The sequence below is a fragment of the Oncorhynchus masou genome, chromosome 32 (assembly GCF_036934945.1).
Source record: "Oncorhynchus masou masou isolate Uvic2021 chromosome 32, UVic_Omas_1.1, whole genome shotgun sequence".
NCBI lineage: Eukaryota > Metazoa > Chordata > Actinopteri > Salmoniformes > Salmonidae > Oncorhynchus > Oncorhynchus masou.
The window spans coordinates 25,865,236-25,884,486 of record NC_088243.1 but is presented as its reverse complement, the minus strand read 5'-3'; the positions used below and the strand labels follow the sequence as shown (position 1 = coordinate 25,884,486).

The following is a 19,251-nucleotide window of genomic DNA, read 5'->3' as shown; positions in this document are numbered from 1 at the left end:
TCTAGGTCGGAACCATCCAGGGTGGTGATGCTCGTCGGGCGTGCCGGTGCAGGCAGCGAACGGTTGAAAAGCATGCATTTGGTTTTACTAGCGTTTAAGAGCAGTTGGAGGCCACGGAAGGAGTGTTGTATGGCATTGAAGCTCGTTTGGAGGTTAGATAGCACAGTGTCCAAGGAAGGGCCAGAAGTATACAGAATGGTGTCGTCTGCGTAGAGGTGGATCAGTGAATCGCCCGCAGCAAGAGCAACATCATTGATACATGCAGAGAAAAGAGTTGGCCCGAGAATTGAACACTGTGGCACCCCCATAGAGACTGCCAGAGGACCGGACAACATGCCCTCCGATTTGACACACTGAACTCTGTCTGCAAAGTAGTTGGTGGACCAGGCAAGGCAGTCATTAGAAAAACCGAGGCTACTGAGTCTGCCGATAAGAATATGGTGATTGACAGAGTCGAAAGCCTTGGCCAGGTCGATGAAGACGGCTGCACAGTACTGTCTTTTATCGATGGCGGTTATGATATCGTTTAGTACCTTGAGCGTGGCTGAGGTGCACCCGTGACCGGCTCGGAAACCAGATTGCACAGCGGAGAAGTTACGTGGGATTCGAGATGGTCAGTGATCTGTTTGTTGACTAGGCTTTCGAAGACCTTAGATAGGCAGGGCAGGATGGATATAGGTCTGTAACAGTTTGGGTCCAGGGTGTCTCCCCCTTTGAAGAGGGGGATGACTGCGGCAGCTTTCCAATCCTTGGGGATCTCAGACGATATGAAAGAGAGGTTGAACAGGCTGGCAATAGGGGTTGCGACAATGGTGGCGGATAGTTTCAGAAGTAGAGTGTCCAGATTGTCAAGACCAGCTGATTTGTACGGGTCCAGGTTTTGCAGCTCTTCCAGAACATCTGCTATCTGGATTTGGGTAAAGGAGAAGCTGGGGAGGCTTGGGCGGGTAGCTGCGGGGGGGGAGCTGTTGGCCGAGGTTGGAGTAGGCAGGAGGAAGGCATGGCCAGCCGTTGAGAAATGCTTGTTGAAGTTTTCGATTATCATAGATTTATCAGTGGTGACCGTGTTACCTAGCCTCAGTGCAGTGGGCAGCTGGGAGGAGGTGCTCTTGTTCTCCATGGACTTTACAGTGTCCCAGAACTTTTGGGAGTTAGAGCTAAAGGATGCAAATTTCTGCTTGAAAAAGCTGGCCTTTGCTTTCCTGACTGACTGCGTGTATTGGTTCCTGACTTCCCTGAACAGTTGCATATCGCGGGGACTATTCGATGCTATTGCAGTCCGCCACAGGAGGTTTTTGTGCTGGTCGAGGGCAGTCAGGTCTGGAGTGGACCAAGGGCTATATCTGTTCTTAGTTCTGCATTTTTTGAACGGAGCATGCTTATCTAAGATGGTGAGGAAGTTTCTTTAAAAGAATGACCAGGTATCCTCAACTGACGGGATGAGGTCAATATCCTTCCAGGATACCCGGGCCAGGTCGATTAGAAAGGCCTGCTCGCAGAAGTGTTTTAGGGAGCATTTGACAGTGATGAGGGGTGGTCGTTTGACTGCGGGCCGGTAGCGGATACAGGCAATGAGGCAGTGATCGTTGAGATCCTGATTGAAGACAGTGGATGTGTATTTGGAGGGCCAGTTGGTCAGGATAACGTCTATGAGGGTGCCCTTGTTTACAGATTTAGGGTTGTACCTGGTGGGTTCCTTGATGATTTGTGTGAGATTGAGGGCATCTAGCTTAGATTGTAGGACTGCCGGGGTGTTAAGCATATCCCAGTTTAGGTCACCTAACAGAACAAACTCTGAAGCTAGATGGGGGGGCTATCAATTCACAAATGGTGTCCAGGGCACAGCTGGGAGCTGAGGGGGAGGGTCAGTAGCAGGCGGCAACAGTGAGAGACTTATTTCTGGAGAGAGTAATTTTTAAAATTAGTAGTTCAAACTGTTTGGGTATGGACCTGGAAAGTATGACATTACTTTGCATGCTAACTCCGCCCCCTTTGACAGAAAATGTTATAGTTGGGTATGGAAATCTCAGAATTTTTGGTGGCCTTCCTAAGCCAGGATTTAGTCACGGCAAGGACATCAGGGTTGTCATGGCTACAGACATAAGTGCTACAGGTCGGTAGTCATTTAGGCAGGTTACCTTAGTGTTCTTGATCACAGGGACAATGGTGGTATGCTTGAAACATGATGGTATTACAGACTCGGACAGGGAGAGTTTGAAAATGTCAGTGAAGACACTTGCCAGTTGGTCAGCACAAGCTCAGAGTACACTTCCTGGTAATCCGTCTGGCCCTGCGGCCTTGTGAATGTTGGCCTGTTTAAAAGGTCTTACTCGCATCAGCTGCGGAGAGCGTGAATACACAGTCACCCGGAACAGCTGGTGCTCTCATGCATGTTTCAGTGTTACTTGCCTCGAAGCGAGCATAGAAGTAATTTAGCTAGTCTGGTAGAATCATGTCAGTGGGCAGCTCTCGACTGTGCTTCCCTTTGCAGTCTATAATAGTTTGCAAGCCCTGCCACATCCGACGAGTGTCGGCGCCGGTGTTGTACGATTTGATCTTAGTTCTATATTGAGGCCTTGCCTGTTTGATGGTTCGTTGGAGGGCATAGCGGGATTTCTTATAAGCTTCCGGGTTAGAGTCCCACTCCTTGAAAGCGGCAGCTCTACCCTTTAGCTCAGTGCGGATGTTCAAAGAAAATCAAAGCACTTATTGATTAAGCCAGTGACTGATGTTGTGTACTCCTCAATGCCATCGGAAGAATCGCGGAACATATTCCAGTCTGTGCTAGCAAAACAGTCCTGTAGCTTAGCATCTGCTTCATCTTACCACTTTTTTATTGACCGAGTCACTGGTGCTGCCTGCTTTAATTTTTGCTTGTAACAGGAATAGAAGGATAAAATGAGGGTCAGATTTGCCAAATGAGGGGGAAGGGAGAGCTTTGTATGCATATGTGTGTGGAGTAAAGGTGGTCCCGAGTTTTTTATCCCTCTGGTTGCACATTTAACATACTGATAGAAATACGGTAAAACAGATAAGTTTCCCTGCATTAAATTCCCGGCCACTAGGAGAGCCGTCTCTGAATGAGCGTTTTCCCATTTGCTTATGGTGGTATACAGCTCATTGAATGCAGTCGTAGTGCCAGCATCGGTCTGTGGTGATATGTAGACAGCTATGAAAACTCTCTAGATAGAGTATCTCATGATAAGCTGTCGACCACACTCTGACGAGCAAAACCTTGAGACTTCCTAAGATATCGTTCACTAGCTGTTGTTTACAAATATACATAGACTGCCACCCCTTGTCTTACCAGAGGCTGCTGTTCCATCCTGGTGATACAGTGTATAACCCACCAGCTGTGTTATTCATGCCGTCGTTCAGCCACGACTCGGTGCAACATAAGATATTACAATTTTTTTATGTCCCGTTGGTAGGATATACGTGCTTTTAGTTCGTCCAATTTATTATCCAGCGATTGTACATTGGCCTGTAGTATGGATGGCAAGGGCAGATTAGCCACTCATCGGCGGATCCTCACAAAGGCACCCCGATCGCTTTCCGCAATACTCCTTGCTTCTTTTTCTCCTGCAAATGACAGGAATGAGGGCCTGTTCAGGTGTCTGGAGTAAATCCCCCTCTTTCGACTCATTAAAGAGAAATTCTTCATCCAGTTCAAGGTGAGTAATCGCTGCTATGATTTCCAGAAGCTCTTTTCGGTGACAAGAGACAGTAGCAGCAACATTATGTACAAAATAAGTTTTTTTTAAAACAACTAAATAGCATGGTTGGTTAAGAGCCCATGAAATGGCAGCCATCCTCGCCGGCACCCTCTTACAGTCCATCCAATATATAAGGACACCATGTCGGTCGGAAGATATCCATCGCTACCTGAGGCTTGATGACAAGAGGACCAGTGTTCAGAAAGGCAACAGACCACCTGGTAGCCTTCTGGTATTTGTGGGACCTTTTCCTAGCAAACTGTAGAGAAAGGTTCATCCCCAGCGACTGTGTCACAGTGGATGAGCAGCTTTCCTACGGACCTGACACTTGGCATTCAGACCAAGGAGTTCAATCTTGGTTTCATCAGACCAGAGAATCTTGTTTCTCATGGTCGTGAGAGTCCTTTAGGTGCGTTTTGGCAAATTCAATTGTTAGCGTTGTCATTTATATTGATGATGAACTTTAGATTTTCAAAAATGTTTAAATATTATAAAACATGCTTAAGGTGGATTTATTTTGTTGTTCACACAAAGGTTTAATGTGAAACTCTGTAATATTGATTGTAAGAAAAATGCTATTATTTTTAATAGCCGTTATGAATTTATGTTATCATTTGTGCGAGTGTAGTATGTATGTGACCAATAAATTTGATTGAAATGTGTATCAAACCATTGAGACTAAAAACATTTCAAACAAAATAATTATTGAAAAAGGTCAAAAACACTCAAAATAATGTCTCACAAAATGTATAATATTTCAGAGCCATATAAATAAAACAGATATTACAGTCGGGGGTCATTTTGACCCAGCCTATGCATTCTTGGGCCGCCATGTTTACTATGCATCCTTGGGTTAAAATTATTATTGACCTTTCATTTAATAATGCAACAATCATTGTCATGATTTGTAAATACAATTTATGAGAATAGAGTTACAATTTAATGAGTTAAAATAATGGACATTTCTTGACACAAATTATTAGATATTGTAATAGGATTACTATTAGGACAGTGACGGTAAAAGGGGAGACCATAAAGAGCAGTGGTACTTACCATAACTGCTAAATGTGTCAATTTGACAATGCCATCGAGTGCAAAACTACCAATTTCAACTTGAGTGAATACTGAATGTAGATAACAGAAATAATTGAGTCTGGCCATCACAAATACTGATGCATCATGCAGAAACAGTTTATATGTCCAGCATCGGGGCATTAAAATAAGCCTGAACCGTAGGGCAAGGATATATACAAAATTGAGTGAATTCAGATAGTGGACATGAGGCATAAGATGCATTACTGAGTTCCGGCAGAAGTTATTCATTGTCAACGGAGCAGTCCCCAATGCTACGTTGGGGGGTACCACACTAGGCTGCGGTGAGTTCTGTGTACCACATGCGTTTAATATTCAACTCGTTTGTGGCTTTACAGTGCGGTTGTACAAACGGAAGTACAACTAGATAAAAGTTAGCTAGTTGGAGTCTGTGAAAAGCAAAGTACATGTGTGTTAAGTACGGTAAATGCGGGCAAGACTTCCGGAAAAACAAAACGCATATGGTGGACATCGGGCATTAGACAACATTCTTGTGAACTAAGCAAGGACTATTAAAAGGTCCTTAAAGTGAATAGCCATAGTATGCATTTTTTTTGACACAATGCATCGCAAACACCATGTCAACATGCCTGTTACCATATTAATACAATTGATTAGAGTGCAGCCTACTTGGGAGCGGTCCTGATAAAAAAAAACATTATGAAAAAGGAATATCAGCAACCTTCTAGATTCCGGCTAAATGTCCACAATTCTTTGGTTTGATAATACTAATAATATTTGGTCAAAAATGAAAATCTGTCTTAAGTATTTTATTTGGTATGTGAAGCATAATATGTTGGATATAAGCTAACAAAACAGAAGAGTAAAAGTGTTACATCAAACAGCATATTGTACCCTTAGGTTAAGGGTTAGATTGTTGGTATTGTGGCTGTGCAATTCATTTATAAAAAGTAAAGCAACCCAACATGAAAACAAAATGTTTAAGTCATCTTGTAGTGTAGGAATACATTTTTTGTTATACAAGTGCTACAAAAACTATACTAAATATTTTAGCTGTAAAAAGTAGATACACCGCATTGTGTTAAAATAGGAATATTTAACAAAATAGTTTATACAAAAATTCTATGGGACTACATTTAAAGAATTTAATAAACTGTGTACACACACACACACACACACACTCTTATGTGGAAACCTGCTCGTCGAACATCTCATTCCAAAATCAGGCATTAATATGGAGTTGGTCCCCCCTTTGCTTCTATAACAGCCTCTACTCTTCTGGGAAGGCTTTCAACTAGATGTTGGAACATTGCTGGGGGAACTCGCTTCCATTTAGCCACAAGCATTAGCGATGTCAGGCACGGATGTTCGCCGATTTGGCCTGGCTCGCAGTTGGCGTTCCAATTCATCCCAAAGGTGTTTGATGGGGTTGAGGTCAGGGCTCTCTGCAGGTCAGTCAAGTTCTTCCACACCGATCTCAACAAACCATTTCTGTATGGACCTCGCTTTGTGCATGAGGGCATTGTCATGCTGAAACAGGAAAGGGCCTTCTCCAAACTGTTGCCACAAAGTCGGAAGCACAGAATAGTCTAGAATGTCCTTGTATGCTGTCGTGTTAAGATTTCCCTTCACTGGAACTAAGGGGCCTAGCCAGAACCATGAAAAACAGCCCCAGACCATTATTCCTCCTCAACCAAACTTCACAGTTGGCACTATGTATTGGGGAAGGTAGAGATCACCTGGCATTTGCCAAACCCAGATTCGTCCAACGGACTGCCAGATGGTGAAGCGTGATTCATCATTCCAGACAACGCTTTCCACTGCTCCAGAGTTCAATGGTAGCAAACTTTACACCACTCCAGCCAACGCTTGGCATTGCGCATGGTGATCTGTTCGGACAACCATTTCATGAAGCTTCCGACGAACAGTTGTGCTGACGTTGCTTCCAGAGGCAGTTTGGAACTCGATAGTGAATGTTGCAACAGAGGACAGATGATTTTTATGCGCTTCAGCACTCATCGGTCCAGTTCTGTGAGCTTGTGTGGCCTACCACTTTGTGGCTGAGCCGCTGTTGCTCCTAGACGTTTCACAACAGCACTTACAGTTGACTGGGGCCGCTCTCGCAGGGCAGAAATTTGACGAACTGACTTGTTGGAAAGGTGGCAATCCTATGACAGTGCCACGTTGAAAGTTACTGGGCTTTAGTAAAGCCATTCTACTGCAATGTTTGTCTATGGCGATTGAATGGCTGTGCGCTCGAATTTATACACCGGTCAGCAATGGGTGTGGACGTAATAGCCGAATCCACTTATTTGAAGGGGTGTGCACATACGTGTGTGTGTGTATATACCACTAGAATCAGTGACTAATCTGTGGATCCCTAAGGAAGGGGTAAGGATCCAAATCTGCCAGCACTGAAAGTAGAGTATAGACAGCATGAACAAAGAAACTTAACTATGTCACAGATCACATAAAAAAATGACCTTAAAAGCGTTACGTGAAGGGAAATAGTTATGCCAAATGGCTTATGTCTATGATAACATTAAGAATAGCAGCATTAGATGGGTGGTTGGCCAAATAGTTCAATGGATTGTTACTGAAATGCACTGTCAGCATTTAGAGAATGTGAGACGGAAGGGTAGGAAAGAAAACACTTGGTCTGTGCCATCACTCTCAGGCTCTGGGCATCTTAGCAATGAGTCACCGGTCCCGAGCTTCATACAGCAGTTTGGCAGCCTGTCAGAGAATAGACAAAGTACAGGCAGAACTATTCAACCACATACACAGTATGTAATGGCAGGTCTGAAGCTTGGAAATCACAACATAAATTCCAGTACTATCAAATATAATCTTCCTTTTAAAACACAAGCCAGCCTGTTAATGTGGTGTACCTTGTGCATGGCAGCCAGCCATGAGGAGGCAGTCTTCTTGTCGTCTGCTGCCTCCATGCGTAACTGCTGAGGGTCCTGAGAGCCAGTGGGTTTGTAGTGGAGCAACATGCCACTGGCCCTGGAGTTTCCCCCTGGACACAACACACAGTTAAGCACAGTCTGGTCTTAGACCATACGTAACATAGTAAATGTAAATATGTTATGTATGGTTACATAAGACAGATGGTTACTGAGGGTGGTTGGTCGGGGTGGGTGAGCATATTACACAAACATCTACCAACCCAAATCTCATCACGTACAACTTTAGCATTTTAGCAACTACTGACTACTTTTTAGCATGTTGGCTAACCCTTTAACCTATCTCCTGAACTTAACCCCAACCCCTAGCTAACATTCGCCACCTAGCTAGAATTCGTAACATATTCCACATTTTGCAAATTTGTAAAATATAATACAAATTATAATTCGTAACATATCATATGAAATGGGTGATGGACATCCACAAATATTTACCATACGAAACACAACATATATTACTAAATGGAGCGTCTCGGATTTTCGTATAGAATAATACAAAATGCTATAAGACCAGGTTGTTAAGTAAGGTACAGTAACAACACTCACTATCTTGGGATGTACTCTAAAAGCTTCAGCTCAGACTTTGTAAACCAAAACTGCTACCTGGCTGGTGTTCAAACTAATGACCTTGGTGAGAAGAAAAAAAAGTAACCTTACAACATATCTCAAAAGGACACAATAACAAACATTGATTAAAGAAAACATGCAAGTGCTTCTTTGTTAACGACTGGCATGTGCCATAAATCACTAAGAAATCTATAGACTTGAAAAAATAAACAACATATCAGACGTACACAGAAGAAGTTGATAGGAATGAGGGAATATGTTTGGATGTCTTGAGCTGTGAACTAGGTTGTGTTCAGTAGGCACAAAGCAGAAGAAAACAGCCCAAACAGAGAGAAACAGGAAGGTGCCACATGGCAACTGTCAAATCAAGTGTTTTGATATGGTGTTGCCTAATGAACACCAGCCTGGTCACAGTTAGAGGGGCAATGAGACTCACTCTGGGTGTTTAGTTACACACAATCCCCCCCCCCCCCCCCCCCCCATGGAAGCATGCATGGGACACGGATTTTAAGGACGTTGCCTTTGTTCTACCACTGATATAAAATGCATGTACAATGATAACAAAGGCATTCTTATCAAAAGCAGGGCCACAAACTCTGGAGGCAGGTGAATTTAAGATGGGGAGGAATAAGGGAGAGGGGGACGAGGGAGTATAACAGTGCTAACCTTCAGAGATATACTGACTGTCCAGCAGACTTGTGTAAGTGTGAATGTCATTCTCTAAAGTCATAAGGAGAAAGGCCAGGCCGCCCAGGGAGAGAGGGAGAGAGTGTTTTAATATTAAAGCAGAGAGGAAACAGTCAGGCACAACCACCACCTCAGTATACTTACCATGCTGTTAAATCAGTTAAGGGTTTTCAAATCAATACAATGAAAAGACAGTCAGAATTTTACTGTGGATTTATGATTATACTTCCGGTCATAAAGAGGAGATGGAGCTAGTTCCTCCACCCACAGGAATCCATGTCTCTTAAATAAATAAGTGTTCAAGGAGCTGCACAGTATCACTGCTGTACGGTCATACTGCCCTCTGTACTGAGAGCAATCCAGCCAGAGAACATCTGATCCAGAGCTTTACCTTCAGGAGTGGACTCCTCCGTCAACACCTGCATACTGGAGATCCGAGACAGTTCCACCTCAAAATGGCTCTCCCCATCAAAGAAAAGATACCTGAGTGGAGAGGGAGATAAGAGACCAAGAGAGGTGAGAGTGATGTACTGAAAGTCATTCAACTGGAAAATATACATTTTCTAAAGTGGTTCTATCAAAGCTCAGATACAGTATATGTACTTCCAGCATTAACCTAAATAACTCCATTCTAGATACTTTCCCTTTGTGTAAACTGTAAAAAAAAAACTCACGATACCTGTGGTTGTTGGAGAGACGACACATCATGGTCTCAGACGTCTTTGAGGTGCCCAAAGTGACAATAAAAGAACCACCTGCGTATGACAGAGAAGTCATTACCAGTGAGTCAAATTAAAAAAGTATACCAATCAAAAATCCCTCTTTAAATTCATCCAACTGCAGATACCTCCCAGTCCACTGGTGTTGTACTAAAGGATAATCTTGGTTAACACTAAAATCTATCTTAATTTGGTTGTTTACATAGTATAATCTCTCGTGGACAGACAAATGATACGGCATTGTTTGACAATGCTATCTGGCTAACATGACCCCATTAGTCCAAAATGCTACAAGGCTTTCTCTCCGGGTCCCTGCCACTGCAGCAGGCCCTTGCCCTGGAGCTCACCATGCTGCAAATGGATTTTTAATTACGGGCCTGGCTGAGTGGAAGGGGCCTATTTATAACCACACTGGTCTGCACCAACACTCTTCACTAGCCAGGAGGGGGTAGAGCGGGGCAGGACAGCATCACCTCAGACACACACACACACACACACACACACACACTTAATTCCTTTGAACTCACCTCCCATAAGCACTTTGAGCTGTTTGTCGTAGAACTCCATTTCCTTCTGGGAGACCAGGCTGCACTCACCACACTGCCGGACTGGGTCGACGAAGCACATCCTGGGCAGAGCCACCTTCTTACTGCAGCACTTATCACAGAAACACCGGCCACACCGCCGACAGTGGTGCTAAACATCAACAGAACAAGAGGAAGGGAAGCAAAGGTCATAACAGGCAAAACTATGTATCCTATTGGCAAAAGTAACATTTTGGCTCAAAGTCAGGTAAAAAAATGTAAATACAGTTATCTGACACAATACATGACCAAAAGTATGTGGACACCAGCTTGTCGAACATCTCATTCCAAAATTATGAGCATTAATATGGAGTTGGTCCCCCCTTTGCTTCTATAACAGCCTCCATTCTTCTGTGAAGACTTTCAACTAGATGTTGGAAGATTGGAAGCAAGACCCCACATCATTCAGCCACAACGGCATTAATGAGGTGGGGCACTGATGTTGGGCGATTAAGCCTGGCTCGCAGTCAGTGTTCAACTTAATCACAAAGGTGTTCGATGGAGTTGAGGTCAGGGCTCTGTGCAGGCCAGTCAAGTTCTTCCACACCGATCTTAGAAAACAATTTCTGTATGGACCTCACTTTGTGCACAAGGGAATTGTCATGCTGGAACAGGAAAGGGCCTTTCCCAAACTGTTGCCACAATTGGAAGCACAGAATTGTCTAGAATGTCACTGTATGCTGTGCGTTATGATTTCCCTTCAATGGAACTAAGGGGCCCTGACCAAACTACAAAAAACAGCCTTAGAGCACTATTCCTCCTCCAAACTTAAGTTGGCACTATGCAGTCGGGCAGGTAGCGTTCTCCTGGCATCCACCAAACCCATATTTGTTCTTTGGACTTCATCACTCCAGAGAACGCTTTCCACTGGTCCAGACTCCAGTGGCGGCGAGCTTTACACCATTCCAGCCGACGCTTGGCATTGTGACCTCAGGCTTGTGTACGGCTGCTTGGCAAACACATTTCATGAAGCTACAGATGAACAGTTATTGTGCTAACATGGCTTCAAGAGGCAGTTTGGAACTCCGTAGTGAGTGTTGCAACCTAGGACAGACTATTTTTATGTGCTGAGCGCTTCAGCACTCGATGGTCCCGTTTTGTGAGCTTATGTGGCCTACCAGTTCACTGCTGAGCAGTTGTTGCTCCTAGATGTTCCACTTCACAATAACAGCACTTACAGTTGAACGGGGCAGCTCTAGCAGGCCAGAGATTTCACAAACTGACTTGTTGGAAAGGTGGCAATCCTATGAACCATGCCACTTTGAAAGTCACTGAGCTCTTCAGGAAGGCCATTCTACTGCCAATGTTTGTCTACGGAGATTGCATGGCTGTGTGCTCGATTTTATACACCTATCAGCAACAGGTGTGCCTGAACTAGCCAAATACACTAATTTGAAGGAGTGTCCACATACTTATGTATATTATGGGATCATAGTAAATCAAACCTTTCTTGTAAGGAAGTCATATTTCTTGTCACACTGCATACAGCTTGGGCACTGAAAGAGGAAAAGGACATACTTTTGGTTCACTCAATCTCAAACATGGACACAACAATTTGATTCACAGTTTAAATGGATTACCAAAAGACCTTTTCTTTACACTAAGATGATCACAAACCTAAGGCTTACAGTAACATACCCACAGACTTGATTTATTTAACTAGGCAAGTCAGTGAAGAACAAGTTCTTATTTACAAATGACGGCCTAACAGAAGGCAAAAGACACCTTGCGGGGACAGGGGCTGGGATTAAATATAAAATAAAAATATAGGACAACACACAGCACAACAAGAGAGATGCTACAAAAGAGAGACCCAAGTAAAAGTTTGCCTAACACTGACTGTTTTAATGCCACCTCATGTCACAGCATCTTAAAGATCAGTGTACCATTCAAATACATGGGTGAAGAGGCAGTGGTGTGACAAGCTGCTGGACAGGTTTACTATAAGGTTCACACACAGCTATGACTCATGGCCATCCCCCACTCAAGTATTTTCCAAAGTGGACCCATGTCATAATCATGATTAGCCTGGGTAGCCGCTCGTGGTCTTTATGGATCTCGACTATCGTCTGGGCTTGATGTGCACAGCCTGTCCCCCAGCGACCGGTTTGTACATAAAACATTCTCCATTAAGGCAGCAAAGGCTTCGATTACCTCAACTGGATTTTTTTTTAATTAAAAAGTGTACTTTCTTTATGAAACACATTTTCCACCACCATACCAGAGTGGCTAATTAATAACTAGAATTATAGGAATGATACTTTCTGATGTTGCATTAACTAGGCTAGTCAGGTTGCATCAGACCAGGGGAGGCTGCTTGGGGGAGGACAGCTCATAATAAATAGCTGGAGTGGAGCATTTCATTAAATCCACTCCAGCCCTTACCATGAGCCCTTCCTCCCCAATTAAGGTGCCATCAGTCTGTTGTTTACCCCTGGCTGAATGCAGGGCGCAACATCAAGAAGTAGCATTCGTACGCATTAGACACTAGCATGGTGGTGGATAATCAAACCCCCCCCAAAAAATGTATTGGTCACGCACACATATTTCGCAAGTGTTACGAAATGCTTATGCTCCTAGATCCAAAAGTGCAGTAATCCCTAACAATACATGCAAATCCCAAATATTAAAAAGGAAATATGTATACTGAACAAAAATATAAAATGCAACAATTTTAAAGATTTTACTGAATTAAACACAGTTCATATAAGGAAAGTCTATGGATTTCATGACTCAGAATATAGATATGCATCTGTTGGTCACAGATACCTTAAAAAAGAAAGGTAGAGGTGTGGATCAGAAAACCAGTCAGTATCTAGTGTGACTACTATTTGCCTAATGCAGCACAACATCTCCTTCGCATAGAGTTGATCAGGCTGTTGATTGTAGCCTGTGGAGGTCCTGGGCTGGCATGGTTACACATGGTCTGCGGTGGTGAGGCCAGTTGGAAGTACTGACAAATTCTCTAAAGTTACATTGGAGGCAGCTTATGGTAGAGAAATGAACATTTAATGATCTGAAACAGCGATGTTGGACATTCCAGCATGCCAATTGCATGCTCTTCCAAAACTTGAGACATCTGTGGTATTGTGTTGTGTGAAAAAACAGCACATTTCAGTGGCCTTTCATTGTCCCCAGCACAAGCTGCACCTGTGTAATATCCTCTTCATGATAATCCATCCACCTGACATGTGTGGCATATCTTGGAAATGCTCACTAACAGAGTGGTAAACAAATTTGTGCACAACATGTCAGAGAAATAAGCTTTTTGTGCATTTGGAACATTTCTGGGATCTTATTTCAGCTCATGAAACCCACACTTCACATATTGCATTTATAATTTTTTGTTCAGAGTATATCACATGTAAACATTATTGATATTATATGAATATAAACATTTGTATACTATATAGAAAAGCAGTAGTTATATAGGATGAGCCTTGACAAGAATACAATATATACATATGAAGTGGGTAAAACAGTATGGCTCAGGTGGGGGAGGTCCTTGATGATATTCTTGGCCTTCCTGTGACACCGGGTGCTGTAGATGTCCTGAAGGACAGGCAGTCAGCCCCCGGTGATGTGATGGGCTGACAGCACCACCCCTGTGGTTGCGGATGGTGCAGTTGCCGTACCAGGCGGTGATACAGCCCGACAGAATGCTCTCAATGGTGCATCAGTAGAGGGTCTTAGGGGCCAAGCCAAATTTCTTCAGCCTCCTGAAGTTGAAGAGGCGCTGTTGGCGGTGTGGATGGACCATTTCACGTTGTCAGTGATGTGTGCGCCAAGGAACTTTTCCCCTACAGCCCCTTCGATGTGGATGGGGGGGTGCTCCCTCTGCTGTCTCCTGAATTCCACGATCAGCTCCTTCGTTTTGTTTACGTTGAGGGAGAGGTTATTTTCCTGACCCCACTCCACCAGGGCCCTCACCTCCTCCCTGTTGGCAGTCTCATCAGTAATCAGGCCTACCACTGTAGTGTCATCTGCAAACTTGATGATTGAGTAGGAGATGTGCATAGCCACACAGTCATGGGTGAACGTCAATAAAGTGAGCATATTTTCCACGGTTTTTTTGCCTTCTCTTCATTAAATCCAGTTAAGGAGGAAATCGAATCCTTTGGAGCCTGAATGAAAAATGTTTTACGTATGAACCGGATGCCGGTGGGCGTAAGTGTTTCATCCGGTTGTGCACATCGAGCCCAATGGTGGCTGCCCAGGCTCGATCATGATGCATGAGAACATCTCGAAGAGACGGAGAGAAAAAAACAACTTCTAATTAACAGCAATGACTTGCTGAGCCAACTTTGGTTCTGTATTTTGGTGGCACCTGATGCAAAGCAGCTAACGTTAGCTACTTGACAACGTAGTTATCTAACTAGTTACTGTATTGGCGGCTCCATGTTGTCTAACTAACTTGACGTTACTAGCTAGAATACTACAGACAGCTTTGGCATTTATAGCTGAACACGCCACTTCGATACAACTACGACCCGAATGTATTTTTTTCGTAACAGGTTAGGATAATTAACCTAGTACTTTAGGAAAAGGGTTAGTGAAAATGCTCTCCTAACCTAGTGAAAAGTCACTTCGAGACATAGTTGTATCGAAGGAAGAGGCGTGTTTTTAGGATTCACATTTACAGCTAGCAAGCTGCAAAACATTATTAAAACCAATACATGCAAATGAAATAGCTAGGCAGTTATAAAAATGTTTTTTTTTAAAGCACATTTTTTTGATACTAATAATCATACGCCTTTTGGCATTCAATCGTGGGATAAGTAACGTTAGCTGGCTACTGTCCCAGTATCAAGTCCGAGCGGCGTTGCCCTATTGTAATTTCCTCTCCAATAGTCTCTTACCTCTTTGTCCGGGACCCACTGGGGTTCATCTAACGAAAAAGGGCTGTTAAACGCTCCATTCTCCGGGACCATTCGAAGTCCACTTGGGCTTCGGACCAATTTCTTGCCATCAGGCACTGTAGACATTTTTCCAGAACCTCTTTTTTTAGCTCATACTGAAAAACATTCATATCGTATTTGATGGACAGAGCTGTTCTCCAATATAAATGCGTGGAGTATAATCACTGATGTCATGTGATGAACCGCAGCAAACGAAAAGCAATGTTGTTTTGGTTTTCTGATCCCACCCACATTTTTTCATGACATTTTAGGAAAAACATCTACACAAACTAGAGCTGTGTTCGAATACCCATACTAACATACTGTATAGTATATACTACATACTATTAGTTCAGCTGTGCGAGAGAGGCAAGTTGAGTTTTCCAGGGTTAGAGTAGTGCTGAAGTTGTCATATGCTGAGGCGGTGAAAAAAGTAGAGGAAGAAGGGTTAAGGGGTAGGAGTGGTGGGAGTAGCAGATATATACCCGTACAGAAGGATAGGCCAAAATGTGTTAAGTTTCAGTAAAATTGTTTTTTAGCATTTATAGCAATGGTTATCAGCTGAACTACAGGGATGAAACGGAAATCGCAGAAAATTGAGGTTGCGGTGGCAGCTGCAGAGAGGTATTTGGGTGTGCGAGACTTCGACATCAGAAGAGTTCAAGGGTGTGGTGATGTCCCATCCTTTCAGAATGATGGCATGAGGTAGAAATAAATAGGTTTAATTGGTGGATGTTATTAGTGAATGTAGTGTTAGATGGTAGGGTATTTATTTAGTACATTTTTATTTATCAAGCAAAGTATAAGGGAATTGTACTCCGGTCTAGTAGGTGGCGGTAATGCAACAAATTGGATGCCAACCGCCTTTAAACCTCACAGAAGAAGACTTAGTTAATTTTAGTACACTGTAAACGAACGGTATCCTTTCAGTTGAGCGCTTTGCCTGTCTACCGGAAGTTGATGCTGTTTATATGCAACCTCTTGTTAGATTGTTAGCATAACAAATGACTAGCGAGACATTTTACGACGGGTGTGTTCTTAAATTCAATCTGGAGTGCCAGAGTGCACGCTGGACGCTCTGGCCGGGGAGTAGTGTTGATTCCAGCGTTCTGACCTTAAAACCACAGTCACTCACCCAAGCTAACTTGCTAGCTACTTCCAGAAGACACAAATGAGAACACCTCACTGACGATTCTACTCGCCCTAGCTGAGCTGGTTTGGCAGTTTTCATGTTATCCAGAGCGTTGGTGACTGTAACTACTACTGGCAACAACTTAATTACGCATTTTGCCGAGGTTTACTGACAACGGCCATATTCAACGGGTTTGTAAGTCCATCAGTTGTTCTGCGCTCTGGTACATTGACGAGTGTTCTGAAATCGGAGTAAATAGCAGAGCGAATTTATGAAACCACCCAAATGTCCATTGACAACGCAGAAGGCACTTTACCACTTAGCTAAGAATGACGGGAATAATAATGTCAATAAACGTTGGATAGTTAGTAAACATATAGTTAATATACTGGCAATTTTGATGTATTAGTAACCAGGTAACGTTAGCTAGCTAACATACCGGTACATACTTCTGTAATGATAAGGTATGTGGTTCGTAAGGATAGCGTCGCTAACAAATTGTCAGACAACATAACGTGTAAGGTAACTTATTTGAAAAGTCCTGACTTTATTACATTGTTTAACATTTGTCATAAATAGTTCAAGCAATGAATTTGCATCCGCTTTCGTTGGACTTCAGCTGCATATTTTCCGCCTTTTTCTTCAAAGCTATGAAGCCACGCCCATTTCCTGAAATAATTGCATTATCGGCCCTAAAAGCACGGAAATAGTCTCCTCTTTTATACTTCTATTTTGGCTTTTAATCGGCAGGGTTTCTTGTCATGGATCTTCAATTGTAAGCATATTTTTTTATCCACACATTATATATGGAATAATCTAGACACTTCTTTGTTTTTAGAATATTGGTTCAGAAATAATATCCTATTGGTGTGCCAACTTTTTATTTATTATAAGGAATTCTTATCACTTTACACCTAAATATTTTGCAATTGTTTTAGATACCATTCCCTCATGTGTTGCTTTATTATTCAGGAACGTGTCAAGACCTGACCCTTAGAACATACCTACAATTAATCCTGTTGACTCCTCAGTAGGAAAATGTGTTTTTCTTTAGGTCCATTCAACAACAATAGAGCAATTTAAGCCTTGTTTCAGCAGGATGTTGTATCTATCTATACCTTATGTCATGCCTTACTGGAACGGTTTTATTGATATCTGTTGGGAAAAAAGTTGGGATGTTGCCACACACATACCTACTTATTAAGAAAATTAAGGAAGTGTCTTTTAAAATTATTCATAAATATTATCCTGTCAACCACTATATGAAGAAGTTTTAAGAAAAACATACATTCAAATTGTACCTTTTGTAATGACCACCCAGAAATGGTGTTGCATCTTTTTTGTCATTGTATTCATGTAAGCAATCTGTGGCAAGACATCAGTATATTTATAATTGAACACATTTCTAAAGATTTTACACTATTATGGAGAGATGTACTGCTTGGATTATTTACCTACGATAGAAATAGGTTGAAACGATGTTATGAAAATAATTTAATTATTTTGGCCAAATTTCATATAAAAATTTACATTTACAAACAAAACACCACATTTTCTTACTTTACAAAAATAAATGTAACTATATTTTAATACAATTAAATACTCTACCAACAACAAAGATGTAAGAATCTTTGGCATAATAACTATATCTATACTATGACCAATAAGCAAACTATATACTCAATTTACGTAACAAATAGTGTGTTTAGTATGAGTATTCAAACACAGTTTTTGTTTCCATCGAATTAGCAACAGATTTCCATGCGAAATTGCTAATATAAAAAAATCCGAATAAAAACGATATGCGCATTTCCCCACCAGAGATGTTTGCATCAAATTTAATTGTTGCAATTAAAAGGCTGTGAGTGATGACATAGTACATAAACATACATTTTGAAGTTAAGTTCTCATGTACCGAATAAAAAAACAAGTTAAATGGGTTTCCATCTCATTTTCAACTCAGCTGATGGTTTTCTCACCATATAGCAAGTGTGCCCACTGGTATTAGCACGTGCGCTCTAACCAAGAGCGCGATCTCCTGTTAAATTCATTATGATTTATCATTCATTTATTTCACCTGTAGCCTAATAACTGCATTCTTCCCCGACGTGTCGTAGTGGGAGGACCACACAACATGTCATCGCGTAACTCCACGTTTACTTCGATATGGTTATTATATCAATATTTACGCATAAAAGCGTTTCCACCGATACATCCCGCATTATCCAATATACCGACACAAAAAAGATCCACATTGTCTATCTAGCGAATTTAGTTTTGTCGACATTTTTAAAGTTTATCGAAACATTTGTTTCCATTCGGCCTGTCATTACATGTTTTATCCGACACTTATTCGCATAAAACGTTTGGATGGAAACCTGCTTACATTTAGGAAAAAGTAGGAATAATAACATTGATTTGTAATGGATAACACTACAGATTATTTTGATATGACATAGCAACAAACAAACAATAATTGCTCCACCTATATGATTTCTGATCTGTCTTTTTTTTTTAAATGTTCAAGACTCATTAAAGATTTTAGATTCACTAAACAAGATCCGTTTTTGAAAGTTTATTAATTGATGGATTACAGATACAGTATATATAGTCTACTTAATAAAATCCAGTAGGGGACGCTGAGGGAATGATCATTGTCCTGTATGTCTATCTCCCCTGTCATGCTCTGCTCCATGAGCCAATGCTCCTTTACCAGACCCAAAAATTATAGAGGGACTAAGAAAAACATTTGTATTATTTTATTCATACCATACAATATATTTTTGAAGGTCAAACACTTCACCACTGTTTATGGGCTGATCCAGCCAGCACAGCAGGCAGCCTAAAGGAGAGAGGCTGGGAGTTTGATCCTATCGTCAGTGCAGCTCAGGACATCCCCACACATACATACTTCAAGCCAACCCCA

General features: G+C 42.1%; 1 protein-coding gene across 2 annotated transcripts; it reads right to left on the bottom strand.

Annotated features, from left to right (window-relative positions):
• Positions 1–5,563: 5,563 nt before the first annotated feature.
• Positions 5,564–15,381, bottom strand: LOC135525788 (zinc finger FYVE domain-containing protein 21-like). 2 transcript variants are annotated; one of them, XM_064953648.1, is made up of 8 exons: positions 15,155–15,381; positions 11,741–11,791; positions 10,239–10,407; positions 9,672–9,747; positions 9,384–9,475; positions 8,972–9,025; positions 7,661–7,791; positions 5,564–7,505 (listed from the first exon to the last, which is right to left on the bottom strand). In XM_064953648.1, exons 1-8 carry the CDS (start codon positions 15,278–15,280, stop codon positions 7,470–7,472), a joined length of 735 nt encoding a protein of 244 aa, XP_064809720.1. In that variant the 5' UTR covers positions 15,281–15,381; the 3' UTR covers positions 5,564–7,469. The 2 variants fall into 2 exon arrangements, with proteins under 2 accessions (XP_064809720.1, XP_064809721.1); XM_064953649.1 differs by lacking the exon at positions 8,972–9,025 and having other exon boundaries at positions 15,155–15,375.
• Positions 15,382–19,251: the final 3,870 nt, after the last annotated feature.